The following is a 20,813-nucleotide window of genomic DNA, read 5'->3' as shown; positions in this document are numbered from 1 at the left end:
CAAAACTAATTAGACCGCAGTAGGTACGAGAGGAAACATTGTTGTTTCCTGGATGGAGAATATGGTAATGACACAGCAGGGAAGAGCTTGGGGCACTTGGGGTATGAAAGATGATCTTCTGTTTAAAAGAAGATATGCACACACACACACACACACACACACACACACACACACACACACACACACACACACACACACACACACACACACACACACACACACACACACACACACACAAATCAGCCCCCTATGAATAAGCTTTAACCTGTTTTCTGTCATGCCTTTAACTCTGTGATACAAGATTTTCTTCTTTATTTTCTTGATAATTTGCTGTTGGACTCAAATATTTGGTATTGTTGTTCAGCAACAGACGCTTGTACTTGCACACTATGGTTGGCCGCAGTCCAAAATACGCTGTTTAAAGTGTCTGAATAGCTTAAAGTGTGGTGCAAGCTATTTGTTATTTGACACCAGCTTGTCTCTGGCATGTGTGACTGTGTTAGTTCTTCACGTTCCCTTTCAATATGATGATGTCATGTGTGAGGTGGGAAGTAGATTCCTTGTAAGCTGTGCGTATGTGCCATTGTTATGATTTTGTCTTTTTAGTTTGTTTTGGCTTTTGTGTGTGTGTGTGTGTGTGTGTGTGTGTGTGTGTGTGTGTGTGTGTGTGTGTGTGTGTGTGTGTGTGTGTGTGCGTGCGCGCGTGTGTGCCACGAGGTGACTGCCAGGCCAAGTGTTACATGAGTTTTTCCTCACTGTTAACACATCCAGTGGAAAACCATTGGCTCTGAATGGTCTCACGTTGGTGTCAGGAAATAGTCATATCCTTTATATGTGAAAGCTCAGCAAAGGACTGCGCTCTGTTTTATTGCATGTTTGGAGCTTGTCAGAGGAGTTGAGAAGGAACAACACTGCCAGTGCTTTTCATCCTTTTTTGCATTCTGTTTTTCTTCCACGCTGTCGTCTCAAATGTAGGATAGAATCCCGTATGTCCAAGTCAGCGGCCAATCAGAGATCAGCCAACATGGTCACAGAGTCCTCCAAGGCTGTGACCTCAGCAGCAGTCGATGCTTCCTCAGGGTCAAAGGTGAGTCTCAGTGGTTCTCTGAGAAGCAAAGGCTTTAGATATACTGTAGAGCATGAACCAGTTAATGTATTACTGATCGAGATAACCTTTTGTTTTGAGTTTTAGTAAATTATGATGTTACAAATTTTAATACATTTGTTCAATTTGTCATAATATCAGGAGGTAGAACAGGTTGGCGGTTTAATGCCTTGCTCCTCCAGTCTGCATACCAAGTGTGAATGTCAGACTGAAAGTACTTAGATATAGTAAAAAGTGTATATGAATGGATGAATAAAACACAATGGATAACACGCTTTGAGTGCTAAAGCGCTATATAAGAACCAGTCCATTTTCTGTTATAGTCCAGAGATCAATTATCACATTGATTATGTGAGCCACAATTAACAGTCCAAATTTAACAAGTGTAACAAAATTTTATTTCCCCAGTTAACAAATGAGTCGACTACTATTAAGTTACAGTCAGAGAAGCTATATGTATTTAAGTTGAATAGTGCACCTCATTCATTTTGTTATTTTTTTGTTACCATGTATGTTTTTTATTTGGTGTCTTAAAAAGAAAATGATCACAAATCCTGATTTTTGTCTTTTTAAGCAACTCGTCAGCCAAACAGCCTCACATATTTACTGTATAAATGTACCTGAGAGACTGACTGACTTTGTCTAAAAATAAACTCTATTATAAGTGAACACGTGCGTCCACAGGAGTATACTTTTGGTATTTCCCTTTCTCGTTAAGGATGTTTAAAAAAGGAGCTTCCAGGAAAGAAGGCCATTTTATTATTTTAAAGGAAAAATGATTTTTCCTTTCTAAGTAACAAAATGATGCATTTGTTTTCTCTGTACTGTGTAGGCTAGCATCACGCAAAATGACTTTATATATGTTAATTTAAAATTGCCTCATGTTTTATTTTTATTTTGTTACTGATTATGTTTTTCTGTGGCTCCTGCAGGGCTCCAGAGGTACGGGGAAAGTACACAATTTTGGCAAAAGGGATCATGCTATTAAAAGAAACCTCAATATCCCAGTGGTGGTGAGAGGCTGGCTCTATAAACAGGTGAGGATATTCAGAGTGAGTCCGACAGGCAGATGTGTTATACAGGAGCACGTGTTAAAGACTGAGAAAATGTTTAAATGTGTCACGCAGTGAAATATCAGCCACAGGATTACCATCCTTCACTGTGTAAGAGGTGTAACTGTGCAGTATGGAAGCGATCTTTCTCTGTCCCTTAGCAGAACTTAAAAGCTCATATTGACCTTACAAAACCTTTAAATCTCACAATCCTTGGAAGTATAAAACTACAGTGCTGAATTAAATGTAGCAGCTGCAGCTTTCTGCCAAAGTAATCCTAATTAAAAAGCAGGTTATTCCCAAACTGCACTTTTTAATTAAAATATATTCCTGCAGGAGGATTTCTAAATATTGTTTGTATTGCGTTTCCCCCGATCCATTTCTAGGACAGCTCTGGAATGCGACTATGGAAACGGAAGTGGTTTGTTTTGTCCGACTACTGCTTGTTTTACTACAAAGGTAAGCGTACGAACAGTGCACTTGGTGAAGGGTTAACATGCAAACCTTTAGCGATCTCCTCTGCTGCCATTTTTGATTAATGACAGCCTGTAATTAGATATATGACATGCTTTTTCCACCAGCTTTTGCATCCTTATTACCTTGAGATCTCTTCTTGCGTTGCCATAGCATGTACCTTCTCTCCTTTATTAATAATACTGAATAATAGATAAGCCACATGCCCCATCATACCACATGCAGCCACATGCCCTTGCAGCATCTTGAGTCCTGCATGAGTTATGCCTCGCTAATTTTCCTGCTATTCATAAATCTGCAGTCATTTGTAAACATCGTAAAAGATATTGGCAGAATTAGATGTTGTTCTGAATGCAAGTAACAATGTTGTGTGTGTGTGTGTGTGTGTTCTGATTTCACAGACAGCCGAGAGGAAACAGTACTTGGCAGCATCCCTCTGCCCAGTTATGTCATTTCGCCAGTTGAGCCTGAGGACCACATAAACCGCAAATATGCTTTCAAGGTAACACTGAAGTGGCACTGAGTCAGATCTTTAAAAGAAGTTTTCATGTCTATGTGCGGATTTCAAAACTTCATCTGAGATTATTTATTGCTGCGCTGTTATTTGTTAACAATCCTTCCCCTCACTCTGCTCACTGCAACACAGAAAGGCTGTTTGTGTGCTGCCTGGTGCCCAGATCTCATTTTCATATCTCATTTTCATATATCCATATGTTTATTGTTATTTATCGAGTTATTGTTTTGATTAGGTATGACACTTCTATACTTCAGTATCTACCAAAATGTGTCTTTACAACAGAGCATCAAAAATAGTCAGATCATACAACTGTGGAAAGAAGTTTAAATACACTCATCATGAGCATGAATGCTGTGTTATTTTTTGTTCTTTTTATCGAATTGGCACAGGGTCAGAGGTATACATACAGGATCAAAGACACTGTTAAAAAAATTTAAGGGAACACATCTCAATGGGAAAAAAGTACTGCTGAATATCTATACTGATATGGACTGGCTAATGCATTAGGAATGAAAACATGGCATATCATTTGATGGAAATAAAAATGATCAACCTACAGAGGGCTGAATTTAAAGGCACCCAGAAAATGATGTGGCAGCTATACCATTTTGTCAGAATTCCATTGCAGCACCTAAAAATGGTGCTCAGTAGTTTGTATGAGTGTCTATATGCATGCCTGACAATGTTGGAGCATGCTCCTAGTAAGACATGGATGGTGTCCTGGGGGATCTCCTCCCAGATATGGACCGGGGCATCACTGAGCTCATGACAGTCTGAGCTCATCCTGATTGCAGTCAGGGTGCCGTTGCCTAACCTGTAGAGGTCTGTGTGTCCTTCCATGGATCCACCACTAAACCGGATAATTCTCATTGTCACTGTCTCACTGTTAACCTTCTACTGCACCTATTGTTCATTTCATTAACATCAAAGTAGCTGAAATTGATTAACAAACTCCTCTGCTACTTAACAAACCAGATCAATAGCCCACAAGTGTAATTGACTTGATGCTATACTTTGATTAAAAAGTGTTCCTTTTTTTTTTTTTGAGCAGTGTATATAGATGAACTCACTTAAATCTTTGTAAAGTTGTACTGAAGACTCTCCAGTATCTTCGGCGTTGACAAGGCCAACTTCTTGTTAGTGATCATGATTGAATACAACAGGTAGTTTCTCTTTGCAGGCATACAAGGATTTTTTACACCAATCATTGAATTAACCAATACTCAGAGCAATAGGAAAGTCCAAGGAACCCATTGAAGAGCTAAGAAGGAGAATTAGAGTAGATTTACACAAATTGAGAAGGCCTCTTGGAGCGATTTCTAAACAACTGTAGATTTAAAGATTATCAGTTCAAACAACTGTATTAGGAATCATTCAGATTTGTCAGCACTTTGCCAAATTGTGGAAGAAGACCCAAAGTGTCTAACCCTAAGATGAGAGGAAATTGGTTAAAATGTTCAGGAACAACCGAGGAACCACCAAGGCTCCAGTCTGCTATGAACTGGAAGATGCTGGAGCACCAGTGTCCACAGCAAGGGAAGTTTTACTGGGAGGGGTTGTGACCAAGCAAGAAGCCCCTGCTCCAAAACTGACAGCTGCAAACTCAATTGAAATTTGAAGATGTCTTTCTTCAGTCTTCTGGAGAAACGTGTTATGGTCAGACGAGACAAAGGTGGATTTATCTGGCCACAATGACGTTAGTATGTTTAGAGTTAATGGCGATGCTTTCAAATGTAAGAATACTGTACCATCTGTCGAGCATGGTGGTACCATCATGCTCTGTGGATGTTTTCCTGACAGTGGTACTCGCACATTGTACAAAGTGGATGAAATAATGATGAAGATGGAGTACCAAATTCTTCAACTTCACCTCAAATTCACAACTACTGTATACGATTCAAACGTGGTCAAATCTGTGTGTTCCAACAGGACAGTGATGCCAAACACACATCAAAACTGGTTTGGGGATGGATAAAGCAGGCTAATATTAAGCTTGAATGATGACCTTTCCAAGAGCCTCAATCCTATTTCTGGACTATGCTTAAAGGCCAAGTCTGTGCCAGGAAACCAATTAATTTAAGTGAACTCTACCAATTCTGCCAACAAGAGTGATCAAATATCCAGCCAGAATTATGCCAGAAGCTTGGTGATGGCCAAGACGTCTTATTGAGGTCCAACTTGCCAAGGGACATTTAACCAAACAGAGGGGGTATATGGATGTCTGTGCTTCTGTATGTATACTTTGATTCTGTGGATTGGAGAAAATCCAAAATACACTCAAACCTGTGCACCCAATTTCTGTTTTTTTTAAGTCATTAAATATGTATGCTGTACAATCTCTCCACCCTGGAAAAAGAACAGTTCAAAGACATCTTTAAAATTCCCCATGATATTCATGACCACAGCTGTAACTTCATTTATTAGTTGCTGAGTTGATATGAGACAGTTCTCAAAGTTCACCCATAAAAATCTATTTAAAGATTACCAAAGGTATGGATTTCATAGAGCTGCCATTGGCTGTTCCGATTTGTAAGATCAGGAGGTCATCAGAGGCGGGTGTCTGGTTATGACTAAGAAATAAATCAACAGCTTTCCATGGAACAGTTAGTACTGATCAAGCCCAACAAAAGAGACATCCAGAACACAACTGTCTCCTATTGTGCCCCACAGCAATAACATTTTTTTTTACCATTTAAAACCGTGGAAGAGATTCAGCATGCAAGTGATTAGAATAGTGAGAAATGTCTAAAGAACACAGGAGCAGCAGTTTACCAGCAGCTAAACTTAACTGAACTTAAACTTTTTATTTATGGTATCTTTTGCAACTTCATTGTATTACATGAAGAACTAATATAGTCTCAAGAGTGGAGAAAGTTTCACTGGAACTAAACAACAGCTCCACTCTTGATTATTATGTATGTTCAGGTTTTTGCAAAACAAGTATTTTGCATGCACCTGAGGTGGTCTTAACTCAGCTTTTTTTTATATAATTCTATAACTCGTTCTTTCTCAAGTTGTGCAGAGTGTGATGGAATTTTTGACCTCCTGGTTTCTGACCTTTTCTAGAACAAACTCAATAGCGGGGATTAGAGCGAACCGCTACAGTACAACTGTCCATGTATCAAGTACAGCAGAACTATTTCTTATCAGATTTTATCCACTATTATAAACTGAGAAGAAAAATATGTTTAGGTGTATTCAGTATTCAAAACAGTGTGTGAAGCATAAGAAAATGTTTCTGTCACCAAAATCTGAATGGTAATATAGCTAAAACTGGTGTTAATTGTATCACTTTTACTTTAATATATGTGCATGACGTTTTTCTTACATGCAACAAATATTTTGGGGTTTTTTTTCTTTTGTTTTCTTTCGTTTTTGCAAATTTTGAAAAAAAGAAGGACACAAGAAATTATGTTTCTTGTGTGTTAACATCATCTAGGTCCTCTTTGTGGAAGCACAGAGAGTCCCTCAAAGAATAATAGTGCCTGAATGTTGATGCAGCACAGCAGCATCTGGGTATTCTGTTATAATCCTTTCAGCTCTTTTGGGCTTTTTTTTCTTAGATTATCTGATTGTGAGAGCATGCCAGTGTGAATTACAATGTCTGTGCTCATGTGATATGTATGTACTGTGTTTTAAAGTTCATACAACGGGCACTGAAATTTGTATGGTAATTGCTGCTTAGAATATTAATAATGCATTCAGCATATTCGCTGTTGGGCGGGAGTGTATGTACAGTTAGGAGAAATGAGCGTTGGCTTTGCGTTAATACCTTGTATTTAAGGGATCCCCCATCCCCCCACCCTTAGCTCTCCCTGTGCCATCATGCATTAAAGAGCAGGAGATTTCATTATGTGTATCTGAGGTGCTTTGGAAATTTTCAGTTACTGCTAAGCAAGCATGAAAACAGCTGAGTTGTTGTTGGTGTCCAGGAATGATATGTCTCTCTCTTAGATCTACTGACATGTAGAGTTAATTCTAGATTAATCTTTTACCTGGGTTAAAAATGATTTGAAGATGAGGCGAATAAAGTGTTCAAATTCTACTGAAAATCAGCTAAATGAGCGGTTGGATTTATAAAACTTAAGATGTTGTGTAAGGACTTTGGTGCTGTAATGCTTTGTGCTTTGATTCCACAGTCGTGTGTCAAAGCACTTACGATGCTCCCATTATTACTCATTCTTGCTTTTGTGATGACGAGGGACTCCAGCTGGAGCCATTTCTGTTCTCTCTGTTTGAATCAGCACTGATCAGCTGTGACTTTCTGTTATTTTCTGTTCTCCTGTTTTTGCTCACCTCACTGTGTTTCTCTCATTCCCTGTTGGTCAATTGCCTTCCATTGTGACCCGGTGTGTTTGCGTGGGCGGAGTGAGTACTGTTCTCTGTGGGCGGCCGTCCTGAATCACACAGGCTTCCTGTGTTACATGAATAGGTATTTGATTTCACTATAGCCTCACCAGTAGCGCACCATCTTCACCTCCATTTGTTTGCGTCTAGCTGCTGAATGCACATTTCTAAATGTGCATTTAAGCCTCATCATGGAAACGAATGACAAATCATTTATGGACAATGCCAGAGCAATCATTGCTAGATTAGACAAATCTTTTGAGTGGGAAACATTAATCGAGTGCTTTTCTTTTACATGCACCACATTTAAAACATCTATTACAGTATAAGCATTCTTCCTGGACATGAATGTTAGATATTTAGCGCAGAACTGATAACTCTTTAAAACTTAATCCACCAGTAGCACAAGAGTCAGCACTTTACCCTCAGATGTTTGTTTATAATCCAAGTTAAACTCCCATATATTTAGCAGGTTCACCAATTACTAACTTTATAAATGAGATCAATTGGCAAATGTTGATGCTCATTTTACCATTTCATCACTTTGAAAATGTAACGTAAATGCTCTGAGGCTCTGATATTTGTCTTGTCAGGCTGCTTATTACTCATCACATTTCCATCATCGCGGGAGAGGGAGAATGGCGAGGTGTCAGCCATTTTTCTTTGCATTTCATGGAATGTATGTCGTCATTAGCAGTTTGCCATCTCCTGTACGTGTGTTTATTTTTTAATACAAGCTATGAAATTAACCCAACACAATTCTCTCCCTCTTTTTGGAAGCAGGTCTTGTTGAGTTTGCTTTGCCGTGTTTGGCCTCTAACATGTTGAGTTTTTAGTAGATTATTGAGTGATAATCATTATAATTATTAATGAATAATAATCATTTTAAATTATGAGTGCTACATAGTAAAGATCTTTCTGAACAGATCAATGAAAATAGAGACTTCTCTTATTAATAAAGTCAGCCTGAACTCAATAAACTACTTCTTTTTTTTTATTACAGGTGGCCTTCTGATTTTCTGTTAATATGATGAATAAGGATATGTATAATTGCATTAAGTTTTTATATTTATTTTGTTTCTCATTATCAAGTGTGTTGTATTGGACTCGTTGAAGGTCATGCTCTTACAGTTCATGTGAAATAGCCAATAAATTCCTCAAAAACATTCATTCTGGAAACCTCTATAGAGTAAGAGTAAATATAGTTTTAATTTCTGTTGAGTAATTGAAGATTTAACATTTCACTTACCTCTTACTATAATATATTGTAAAAGGTAAGGAAAAGTATGTAAACAGTAGTAGGTAAAAAACACCTGTGAAACTACAAACAGCTGCTCACCCCTTGAGTGGTTTTTTATATGCGGTTATGTGTGTGCTTGTGTCTAAAGGAGTCCGTAATTCTGTTCTCTTTGTTCCTGTTTGGTTGTTCGCTGCAGCTGGTATATAATTTGTGTATTTCTAGAAGAATTTCTCTTAAAGACGGGAAGGTGTAACCTTTATGTTTTGCTTTTTGTGTTGCCAGAAACAACAGCAACATATTTTCTGCTGCAGCACTTTTTTTCCCTTCCATTCTTTTTCTGTATATTGTTGCTGTAAACTTCAGTGAGTTGGCAGCGATCATTGAACAATAAAGCACTTATCGGCCTGTCTGGCAGCTTTTTCCTGCCTTTAGTAAGACGCTCTCACGTCTATTCCCCATCTCTCTCTCTCTTTGATAGGCGAGCCATACTGGAATGCGCTCCTACATTTACAATAAGAACTCTGTGATTGGCTCACAGGCAGAACACTGCGGGATGCGGACATATTTCTTCAGTGCGGACACACAGGAGGACATGAATGGCTGGATCCGGGCCATGAACCAGGCTGCGCTGATGCAGCAGAGTCACATGATAAAGAGGTTGGTCTCACTCTACTGGGTTCAGTTGGTTGGGGTTCTAGTGCAAGTTTGCACAGAAGAACTGGATATCTATTGAGATTAGATTAAAAAAGGGACCCTGGATGTCCCGATCAAAAACAACTAGAACCTTTGCTAGTGCATCATGCTTTAAGGACTCAACAGCACTGTTATACTGCAGTCCTGAAGGTCAGATTCTTTAGTATCTATATGATTCACTAATAAAATTATGTTTTCCGTAATGGGCTGCATTGTAACTTCAGTATTCTGCAGCTGTGAGTCCAGCTGTGTCTGCAAAGTAGACTTTCTCAAATATTTAATGGAGGGCAGAAATGCTCTAAAATATATAGCCAGATACTCGCTGTATACAGAGTTATCTTACATTAGCAGGCTGTACTGCATAGCTTAAATGATCTGTGCAATGTTGCCATCTAGAGACCAATGTACATCACTACCTAATTTTTTAATAATATTTTGGAAAGTGCTCAAAATCCCATTGTTGTGTTCTTTGAAATGAAATACAAGTTATGTGAAATACCCATTAGACATTAGTGTCCATCAACTGTATGAAGTTTGTGAAACTGTAAATAACACACCAAGAAAATCCAATGTTCGGGAATAAGGATACATGTTTTAAAGTATGGAGCATTAGGTTGCAATGCATTAAAAAGGTGGTGCTCTAAACTAAAGTATTTGATGAAGATAAAGTGAGTGATATTACTCCGGTGCTCTGGGGTTTCCATTTTAGCTCCTTTGAAAATGTGCAGTTGGATATTTAATGAATAGCTCCCCGTGCTCTGGATTTGTGTCTCTGCAAATGGATTTGGAAATTACCTTTAGGACCACTTAAGGTTGATTAGAGTTCCCATTGTGTTCTCTAGCCACTGATTAATACTGTGTAATCTCATAACCCTGTAACAGTAATGTCAGGTATAATTTACCTTACATAATATACTTGATAAAACATATTATTTTCCATCAGAATATTTTGAAGTACAACATTACATGGAAAACTGAAGTACCCTTCTTTTATTTCTCCCGATGTGTATCATTAAAAAAGTGTCATGAGGGGACCTTAAACAGCCTCTAAAATTAGTGAAAACTTCCTAAAGAAAAAAAAGGGACTGGGAACTTCTCCGGTCTACTCATTCCTTCGACACAGAGTCTTTTCCAGTAAAGGCATAATCTCCCTGCATCACTGACAACTCGGGGGATATGAATAAAAATGGCATTTTTGACAGGGTAAAAATGACCAGCTGGCTATAATTTTTTTAACCATATGAATTCTCTTGGAAATTACCACTAAGTGATATTAATTCATCGTGTGGGTGAAAATCATCTGACGTCAGTGAAACTCTTTACATTTTTACTGGCAGGTTTGACATTGGTTTAAATATCATATCAATCCTATGTCATGTCTTCACAGAGAGGTGGAGAAGCCAGAGAAAGCTGCACAACAGGCAGTCCCACAGACCAACCATGTCCACACTAACCAGAGCTCATCTCAGCCAGAAAGTGCTCACAGGACAGACAGAGGGGAAGCTCAGAGCAATGGTATCAGACTGGCTCACGGAGACGAGGTGAGGTATGGATTAGAGATCCAGGGGAAACCCAGTCAGACAGCCCCACAGGAGAGAGTAGAGAGACTGTCTCCAGACGCTGTTAATGATGCTGCCCATAAGAATGGACAAAAGACTGTAATCCAAGTGGCTCTGCCACCAGAACAAAATGGAAATCTTGTCTATCAGAGGGGTTTCGTTACACGGGCAGACACTGAGAAGCATGTTCAGAGGAAGAACACGTTGGCTCAGGTGGAGCACTGGGTCAAAGTTCAAAAAGGAGACCCCCCGAAGAGGTCAGTCTGACTTCACACAATCAGTTTGACTCAACTAACATTTCTCTATAACAGCAGCATGACTAATGACAAAGAAACTTTGAGTCTATGCCTCCCTCTAGTGGCTTTTATGAGGATTCACTTATTAGATTGCTTTAATCTTTCTATTGAATTTCATTTTATCTTATTTAAAGCATTATGGCTCTATAATAGATTAAAAAAACACAGCTAAAAGATTTCCTTGTTCTTCTTTCTTTCATAGTGCTCCCTCTGCTGAGTTCAACCTCCCTCGATGGACTCCTCCCTTAAAGCCCAAATCAAGTGCAGCGGATGTCACCTATCAGTCATTGCCAAAGTCTCCCCGTCTACCCTGTGGCAGCAGCTCTCCTCCAGCAACATGCAATCTGCCCAGTGACTACAAGTACGCCCATGACCGGCTCAGCCACTTCCGTATGTCCACTGACGAGCGAATGGCCACCAAGGAGGGAATGGTGTGGCAGCTGTATGAGTGGCAGCAACGGCAGCAGTTTCGTCACGGCAGCCCCACCGCTCCTATTTACACCGGCCCCAACTTCACAGACTCCTCATCTTTCAGAGTGACTGTAGAAATGCCACGCTCCATCTCTGTTCCTCCATCACCATGTGAAGTCCCACCATCATCCTTCAAGCCCCTGTCTCCACGCAGACCACACACTCCTTCAGACAGACGCACAGTAAGGCCCTTGGATGAATTGGCACCAGGGGACAGCACAAGATCAAGCTCACCCGGGCATTTTTGTGCCCATCTTTCTCAGGTAGCACACCTAGTTAAGGAGGCGCTTAGTTTGCCTTTCTTTCAGTTAGATTTGTACATTTAGAGTATTAATTGCAGTTCTTAATACTCTAGTTCTAAAATACTCAATGGGATAAAACAGAGAACTGTGCACAGAGAAATGTTGCATTCAGTGAACAGTAATAATTTAATATCCATTTTATTAAATAAACCTGCAAATACCTGTTTTTACTTTGATTTACATGATGATAAACTGTAGTTAAGATATAATAGGTAAGAATAGTGCACGTGTCATTCCATATTTTTAATTAGCCTCCCATAGATTAAAACCAGCAAAGAACTGATTCCTCTGTGTAAGAGGACCTTTGTTAATTGGATATTAAATATTACTGGTTACATTTTCTTTTGCTTTCATCTAAAAACAAAAAGTCTTTTGACTGATTGGTTATCTAAATAATTAATTGACTAACGAATAAAATAAATGGCAGAGTAACTGAAAATAATACTTGTGTTCCCAGCTAGTTCAATTAATCTCTTCAGTGTATCTTGAATGATGGGAACAGTGGAGTTTTTGTGGATGGTGTGAAAGTAGCCGGTGTGTTGACAGTGTTGTTTCTCTCCCATAGTAAGCTTGGATGGAGACCTGCACATAGTGTTGGATGGAAAGATGAAAGTCCCACCCTTTATGAATTTATGTGCTGATACTCAGTAATTGGGCCTTAAACACTGATGATACTGTGAGACAGTAAACAGCAGTGGCCTGTCATTGACATGGGACTGAAGTAAAACTCAGTGTTTCACATGTTCTGAGCCAAATGACAAAGGTCTCATTCTCATGGTAGCTTGTGGATATGAGGTGTCACAACTTGGAGAATGTTGTGAGCTCACAAGGACACCATGGGAAGATCGCGCGAGGAGCATGAGAAGGCTCCGACTTTACAGCGCGCACACTTTGATGCTCATGTGAATCGTTTGCAGATTCACACAGTCCACACCCAGGCCTACTCCACAGGTGGTGTGAGCGCATGCGAGTAAAAGCTCGCTACTCTGCCGTCCCCCCAAAACGTCATAGCGCTCAGACAGCACCGCCACCGCCACAGGAGACGGAGCCCAGGAGCACGTCCTGTAATCCACACCCTGCTCTCTCTCCCCACCACACCCTCCACATGTGAAAAAAATCTCCCTCCAAACCATCACCACATTTGCCAACACACACAACCCTCATAACCAACCCGTTGGCCTTACACAAGTAAACAAAGTGTTGCAGATGCTCTGTTTCCCCTATGATTCAACCAAGTGTCAAGACTCTAATTACAACCATAAAATATAGTGACGCGCAATTATGGAAAACCCTCTAGAGGATACATTTTTAACAAAGGTAGCCACAGTGACTATGCTAGGGAGCGATGTTTATGGGAACTAAATTTAGTTGGCACTGAACTTAGTTTTGGTGCACCCAGCATCTCTGAGGCTGATGGTGCTCTCTGGCTGGAGTGCACTTAAGTAATAGCGATCTGTGTGCCTCTGCGGAATATCATTAAGAAGTATGTTTTATTAGCAGCTAATCCAATTTGCCCTGGGCTTCTCAGCACCCTATAAACATCTCTACTGTATCTCAAACATCAGCAGCGGTCTCTTTCTTCTGATCTCGCATTTAAATAAAAAACCTATTATACAGCAAAAAAATTGTGGCATGGGAATCTCAAAGGGAATGGCTTACAGTGCTTCTCTTGCTGGTAGCAAACAAATGTTATTTTAAGAAAGCAGGTTTAGTATAATTTATGTGTAGTTAATTAAATCTCTTGTTGTTTGTGTCCTTTTAAGCTTCTGTGGTGGGCCTGGTTTTCGCTAATTCTGTGTGTTAAGCAAAAACGTCAAATTTTTCCGAGCCCTGTAGCATCTGAAAACTCAGGGCACACCTTGTTTCGTATAAGAGTAGGAGTGATGAAAGCGAGAAAAGGATAGATGGAAAAAATAAATCTGCTGTGTAGTCAAATTTGTTTGCAGACTTGGAGGCAATGGTTTAACTTTGACTTAGTGTGATGAAGTGATCCATATATCACTTTCAACACACTATTGAAGATTATTTAGTAAATCAGATATTCTGTTTGATTTCATTCTATATGATCTGCGTTAACAAGTGAACGAATTGCATTTCTCCACAGAATTCCCAAATAGAGAGGAGGTCTGTGCCAGCCATGGGCTACATCACACACACAGTCAGTGCTCCCAGCTTGCATGGCAAAACGGTATGAGCTTCTATTACATTAATATTACTTACTTGGATCAATATGAAAAATGGACTTTTTGTAATATTAACAAAGCGTTATAATAGTCTAGGAAAATGAATCCAGGTAAGAACTGGAAACGTAATTAATGGGGGCCGTCTGTGACATTATCACATGTAGAATTTGTTCCAGTGTTTTTGTTCCTGATAGCATTTCTGTTCAGACAGCACAGCAGGCCGTCCTCACATGACAGTCTTTGTTGTGTAGCTCTAGGTTTTACATTTTCAGGTATTATTAGGACACATTGTGTTAAAGGTACATGAATTATCACGAATTCATTCATGACTTCATGCATGAAAAACAATGAATTCATTAATTAAAGTAAAACCGTGTAAAAATATAACTGTATAAAGAAACTATAGGGGGAAAAGTTACTTATATCCAGAACATAAACATACACAGTTTGCTGTTATGTGTAGAGACAACACTGACTTTGGTCCCTTTTATGCTCAGATGATTCAGATGTTGTTGTTATGTGGTTCAACAAACAACAACAATAAAAACATTCCTCTAAAAATGGTCAAGGATTGGACTTAAACTGAGTGAAAAAAGCAAATGTCCACAGAAGCTTTGGAAGAGCTATTGTTCAATACTACTGAAAAAGTCTGGCTTCTTGGAAATAAAATATAAAGAAATGAGGTGTGACTCAAGACTTCTGCACAATACTGAAAATTACAAAAATGAATGTATAAAATATCTGAAATATTTGGGGGCAGGGCCAGTGTTAGATAAGAGTGAGGATGAGGTACTGGTGTTTAACATGTGTTTTTCATAAATGAATTAATGCTATTAATGTGTCCCGTTTTCTATGAATAGGTGACAATTCATGTACCTTTCACATAAAGTGTTACATTATTGGAGGCAGCAGTATACTGGTGTCTCTGCCACACTCCACAGTTACTGCAGCTCAGCCACTTTACTGCCCAGATGATTATGAAATATTTCCTCTCATCCCTCTGTGCTTTCACTGGCCCCTAAACCCGGGCTACGCTACAGCCAGAGGAGCTGACTCTGCTCCTCATTCAGCTTCGGAGGCACCAGGCCAAGATGGCTGGTGCACATAGTCCCAGCAATGCATTTGCTCACCTGCAGCACCACCAGCACAACGGCCTATTAGGCCCCAGCATGCAGGTCAGGGACCCTCATATTTCCCTAATGCAGCCCAGTGCATCCTTTGCCAGTGCATTGTGGTCCCCTGCTCCCCAGCCATTCCCATACATTACTACCCTATCATCGTTACAGACTGTGCAGTTTTCTGATTCTGCTTGGATGTCTTGTTCATTTAACCACTTTGACATGACTTGTATTGTATTAACGGTTATATATTATGGATACTCGGAGCCTTGTGTGACTGTTTGTAAACAGGGATATGCCATGTTTGGAGCATGTTGCTTGTGGCCCATGCCTGTATTTTACACTTTGCGTTGTCTCATAGATGTATAACCTTGCACAACCACAATAATGTCTGATTATCAGAACATTTCTGTGTAGTTGGGAAGCAAACACAATGCTGTAAGAGCAGCAGCGACAACTCCACCCAGTTTTTAGCAACCGACCATTCTCTGGCCATCCTCCACGCTTATGGAGAAATATAAACTCTCTGTCTGACCACATGTCATGCACATGTCTGTGTTCCTCAGTTGTGCATAAGGTCATACATGAGACATTAAACCAGATCAAAACAATTACTTGATTACTTAATTAGAGCTTGACTGTAGATAAAAATACAGAGGTAGAAGTGCACTGTAATTGAGACCAAGTTAATTAAAGTTCTGCTAGAAAATCCCAAATAAAGGCCCTAAGTGTCATCTGATCACGCATTATCCTTTGCAGCTTCATTTCAAATGATTTATCTCTCCATTGCTCATTTAAAGGCTGATGATACTTACATACAACTGAAGAAGGACCTGGAGTATCTAGATCTGAAGGTGGGCCCCAACAAAGTAAATGGCACTTTGTCTTTTCCATCTTCTTCTCCACCTCCCCTCTCTGGACTACAATCTTGTTCTCCTGTCGCTGCCTCCAACATCTGCCTCCCTGTTTCCCTCTTTTCCTTTCTGTCCTCTGTTCTATTTCTGTCCTTTACAATGGAATTAACATTTCTCGAAACTGTCTTCTTATTGCACAAATGATCAATTTAAGGATAAAGAAAAAGATACTTTTCAGTTTTGCTTTGATAAATCCTGAAAATTGTCCAGTGAAACTGGTATAAAGTAATAATGATGCTGAAGTGTTGAAGTGTTTTATTGATGCAGCTCTGCATCAGTAAAAAAAAAAAAAAAGAAAGGAAAAAAGCAAAGTGAGTTGAGGGAAGTCATCTTGTGATACGCAGTACAGCAAATAACTTTTCGCTTTCTGGGTTCAAAAGAGATCAAAAAGAGATCAGTGTGTTTGAAATGCCCACGTCATGTTTTGCTCGAATGTGAGGATGATGTGCATACAAGTGAAATAGACCATTGTACTGCTTTTTAAATGGAATGTGACGCATCCCAGTAAATTATGCAGGATCTTTACACATGAATCCCTTCATCCGATCATCCATCGTGTGATACTCACCACTGAGATTTTGAATTGCATGCTAATAAGCACCACTAACAGTACTGAATGTCTGTTTGACTTTTTGCTTTTGTTGTATTTGTTAGAGCATAACAAATGGCCTAATTAGGCTCTTTAGGAAATTTTATGTATTTTTTATGTATTAGCAAAGTAAATACGATTTTATATTATAGGCTGAGTCATAGTTTTATTGTGGTAACTGGTGGAAATGGATGAAAATGTGCAGCGGTGTAAGTTTGCTATGGTCTTCAAAAACTCCTACAGATACTTGGTAATGCACTTAATTAGAGCTGGCAAAGGGACAGACTGCAAAAAACATAGTCAAAACTTGTTTATTTTGAGTTGATTTTTGCATAGTTGGTCCTAACTCGTAAGCACCCACGCCTTTTAAACTCAGTGCCCCAAGAATGAAACTGAGACTTTCTTTTAAAAACTCAAAGTTTCCAAAGCCAAGAAAAAAATATGCTGGTGATCACTGTAATAATTTTCCCAGACTTCATGACGATCTCTCTACAACCACAGAATACATAATAAAACTTTTTCTCACAGACTGTGCAATACCCCCACAAGACTACTAATTGACCGTGACATGTAAAATAAGTGGAATGTCCCTTTAACTGAGTCTCCTATTTGCACTGGTCCATACTGCTGTTCAACGTGTGGTGACCCTAATGTGGGCGATATATGAATAATCAACCTTTTGATCTCTGAAAATTACTGACTCTGATAGAGAAGTGGCTGACAAATCTCTGCGTCATTATCTTGTGAACCTCCGGGTGCGATGCAAAGACCGGCAGTCGCTAGATACCCTGTACTATTAGCCTGATATCAGCAGAGAAAAATATCACAACTATAGTGGAGCTAGTTAAGTCTATACGTTTCTGGAAAATGACAGTTGTTTTTGTTTTTGTTTTTTTTTTTGTTTTTTTTTTAGTAATTTTGTTGCTACGATGGACTTTAAATTAAACCATATAGATGTCCCTGAAATGCAGACTTTCAGGAATTACATGCATTTTATGCATGGTTCCCCATTTTCACAGGCTAATTAGACAGACTAAAATAATTCTAAACCTAAGCATTGTTTTTAATACTTGGTAACATCAGGCCTGTTCACTCATTATTTCAGTACAAATTAAGCAGACAAAATATCTGGAGCTGATTCTGTGTTGAACTTGGACTTGGCTGCGGTTCACTGGTACTCTCAATATGAGGTCCAGATAAGTTGTTATTGCAGGTAAAGGAGGCCATCATGTCACTGAAAAAGAAAACTAAATCTATCACAAAGAAAAAAATTAAAATAGTTTCCAAATCTATGATCTGGTACATCCTTAAAAATAAAAAATGAACTGCCCACCTCAGCAACACAAAAAGGTTTGGAAGACACGTTTCCAACGTCCAGTCAAGCAAAAAACACTCTCGACAAGGTGGTTTAAGAGATGCCTTCATGAATGTAAATATAGAAGTTTACTGGTTACACACAGAAAAGGAGCCTGCACAGTTCTGCAGAATAAACCGCTGGACAGTAAACCACATGATGTGCCAAAAATGGTGGCGGCAGTGTAATGGCCTGGTAGTGAAGGAAGTAGCGGGATGAATTCTGAAGAGTGTCACAATGCAGATGGCAGCATGGTGGTTAGCACGGTTGCCTCACTGCAAGACGTTGCTGGGTTCAAATCCATCACTGGTCTAGGGAGAGGTTTCAGCACCCCTGCTAGATAGGTGGAAGTGAATGGATTGAAAGCAGAAACCAAAGGGTACTTCAGTGAACCCCTAACCGATCATCTGATGATGTCCACATCACTGGCTACAACTGATTTTTTTATCCAAATGTTATAAACAATTGGACAAAAACCGCATTGTTCCTCCTGTATCCGAGGGTCCTTTCCAGCACTCTGGCATAGACTTTCCCAGGGAGGCTGAGGAGCATTTTAATAATCAACGCCTTTGTTAGGTCTCCACTTAAAAACGTTCCCATTCAAAACCATGGATGTGAAAAACAAAATCTGAAAAAAACTTTTTTCTCCCATACTGGTAATATTAAGGAGTTGTTTGTTAAGTTACAGTAATAAGCATCCTGTAAATAGCAGCGTAAGAGCTTTTTTCCAAACACAAAGATGTAGAAACTCTATCTGCATAAATGTTTGAACGAAGCTATAATAAGTTTTTTTTTTTCCAATTTTGTATCAGTTTTTTTTTCTTTTGTTTTCCTCCTTAGTAAACTCGGCTTAACTTGTGTATCAGTCCCATTATCTGTAAACTAGAAATATGTATCAGTTTTTTATTTTGTCATTCGTTCAACTTTAGGTTACTGGACGTGACAGTTTAAAGAAAGAAAGACCATCAAGGCCTGTGAAAATAGCAGAAAGTGATGCTGATGTAAGTAAATCATTCTGTTCTCAGGATTTACAAAAACAGTCAGATAAGCACCCTGTTTATCCTTCTCTGTTTTTCCCCTCTAAGATCTCTGTTTCCGACTTCTGACAATCCACTACAGAGAAGCAGCTGACTTTAGTCTGACTTTACTGTGTGTTTTAGTGTGGTTTGCCTGCGTGTGTGTTCTTAAGTTGTGGTAAACAGAGGCTGTAGAGGGAAGGGAACGTATTTGCGTTGCAACACTGTGGGGACACCCATCCATGCAGCACAGTGAGGGCCTCCCTGCAATTTAAAGGGAAAAATACATGTAATGGGAGTTTTAGATGTTGAGCTGTTAAATTTTTCAGTTTGATTTCCCAGATTCTGCTTTCCTCATTCTTTGTTTTCTGCTGAATAGAGGTAAATAAGATGGATGTCCTGGCTTTTCATCATTAGCATTGTTCCACTTTAACAATTTATAAGAAATTGCCAGTAAATTTATCGGAACAATGAATATTTCATGCAATTAAAAACAACAATATGTGGCAGCGAAAATAAAAACAGCTTAATTATTAATTGAACAGAATGATAAATAGATCTGAGAAGAAAAAAAACACTGTTTGAGAAAGACTGTGAACTAGGCAGTCTTATGTTGTTTTCATAAACACATAACCCATTTCTGGGAAAACAAATCTGTCACTCTCTTTCTCCAAAAGTGAATTGAAAATATGGATTCTTGATTATGATTACTCATAATGGGTATTACCAGAGCTCACCCCCAAACTAGATAGTATAGAGGCTTTTGATATCTGGCACTGCACCGATGAGAGGAATTCCTTTGAGCTTTTTACACAGATGAGCCGTATTGACAGACTGAGACGATCAATTTGTCTTATCTGGGTGCATTGTGGAATAGAGTTGAACAAAGGCAAGAATGGAAGAGTTTAACGGTGTTGCAAACAGAAGCCGTATCTAAAAATCTCAGGCACTGTTTTATCTCTTTATTTTCTGTCTACACTCTGCCGTATTATCAGAAGCGATAGGAAGAACTGAGTTTTCCTCCATTCTCACTGTTTCAATATGTTTTCTTTTAGGTGAAATTAAGTCGACTGTGTGAACAAGACAAGATTCTACAGGAGCTAGAGGCCCGGATACGCACTCTGAAAGAGGACAAGGTTTGAGTTGTATATATTTGTTTGTATTCTTGTGTGGTCTATGAAGGCTTACGTGTTTATGACAATGTTATCGTCCCCTGGTGTAGGACAAGTTAGAATCTGTGCTGGATGTTTCCCACCAGCAGATGGAGGACTACAGAGATCAGCCAGCTCATGCTGAGAAAATTGCCTATCAGCAGAAATTACTACAAGAGGACGTGGTCCATATCAGGGCTGAAATATCTCAAGTATCCACAGTAAGACCCGGGATTTGCAAGTCCATTGTGCTTATGACAAAAACTACAGCCTCCTTCTTCAGTGAAACTGGCTCAGACTTTTTCATCCAACTCTCATTTCTTCATATTCTCCTATGAAAATGTGAAATAGGTGCACTGATTTATTGAAGCATGTGCAAACATGTACATATGTGGAAATATAGAGTTTGCACAATTTTAAAAATTTTGAAAG

General features: G+C 39.2%; 1 protein-coding gene across 11 annotated transcripts in view; it reads left to right on the top strand.

Annotated features, from left to right (window-relative positions):
- The window catches only part of plekha7b (pleckstrin homology domain containing A7b), a 74,851-nt gene that overhangs the window by 41,365 nt on the left and 12,673 nt on the right, over positions 1–20,813 (top strand). For 5 of the 11 annotated variants that reach the window (XR_014910692.1, XM_085402578.1, XM_085402583.1 and 2 more), the window contains exons 5-17: positions 976–1,087; positions 2,038–2,142; positions 2,544–2,616; positions 3,033–3,133; positions 9,214–9,392; positions 10,816–11,244; positions 11,486–12,017; positions 14,161–14,244; positions 15,280–15,414; positions 16,158–16,226; positions 19,144–19,215; positions 20,286–20,366; positions 20,453–20,602. Coding sequence is in view for 10 of the 11 variants with exons in the window: in XM_085402578.1 (XP_085258704.1) it covers positions 976–1,087; positions 2,038–2,142; positions 2,544–2,616; positions 3,033–3,133; positions 9,214–9,392; positions 10,816–11,244; positions 11,486–12,017; positions 14,161–14,244; positions 15,280–15,414; positions 16,158–16,226; positions 19,144–19,215; positions 20,286–20,366; positions 20,453–20,602 (2,122 nt within the window). In the remaining variant the exon portion in view is untranslated. Of the gene's footprint in view, positions 1–975; positions 1,088–2,037; positions 2,143–2,543; positions 2,617–3,032; positions 3,134–6,762; positions 7,581–9,213; positions 9,393–10,815; positions 11,245–11,485; positions 12,018–14,160; positions 14,245–15,279; positions 15,415–16,157; positions 16,227–19,143; positions 19,216–20,285; positions 20,367–20,452; positions 20,603–20,813 lie in introns of those variants that run through there. The other 6 variants (XM_085402572.1, XM_085402567.1, XM_085402614.1 and 3 more) reach the window with 6 other exon arrangements.

This window comes from Rhamphochromis longiceps, linkage group LG1 (assembly GCF_057381845.1).
Source record: "Rhamphochromis longiceps isolate RC_006_pf linkage group LG1, R_longiceps_female_GT1.1, whole genome shotgun sequence".
Classification (NCBI taxonomy): Eukaryota; Metazoa; Chordata; class Actinopteri; order Cichliformes; family Cichlidae; genus Rhamphochromis; species Rhamphochromis longiceps.
The sequence above is the reverse complement of the archived record's forward strand: the minus strand, read 5'-3'. Positions and strand labels throughout refer to the sequence as shown.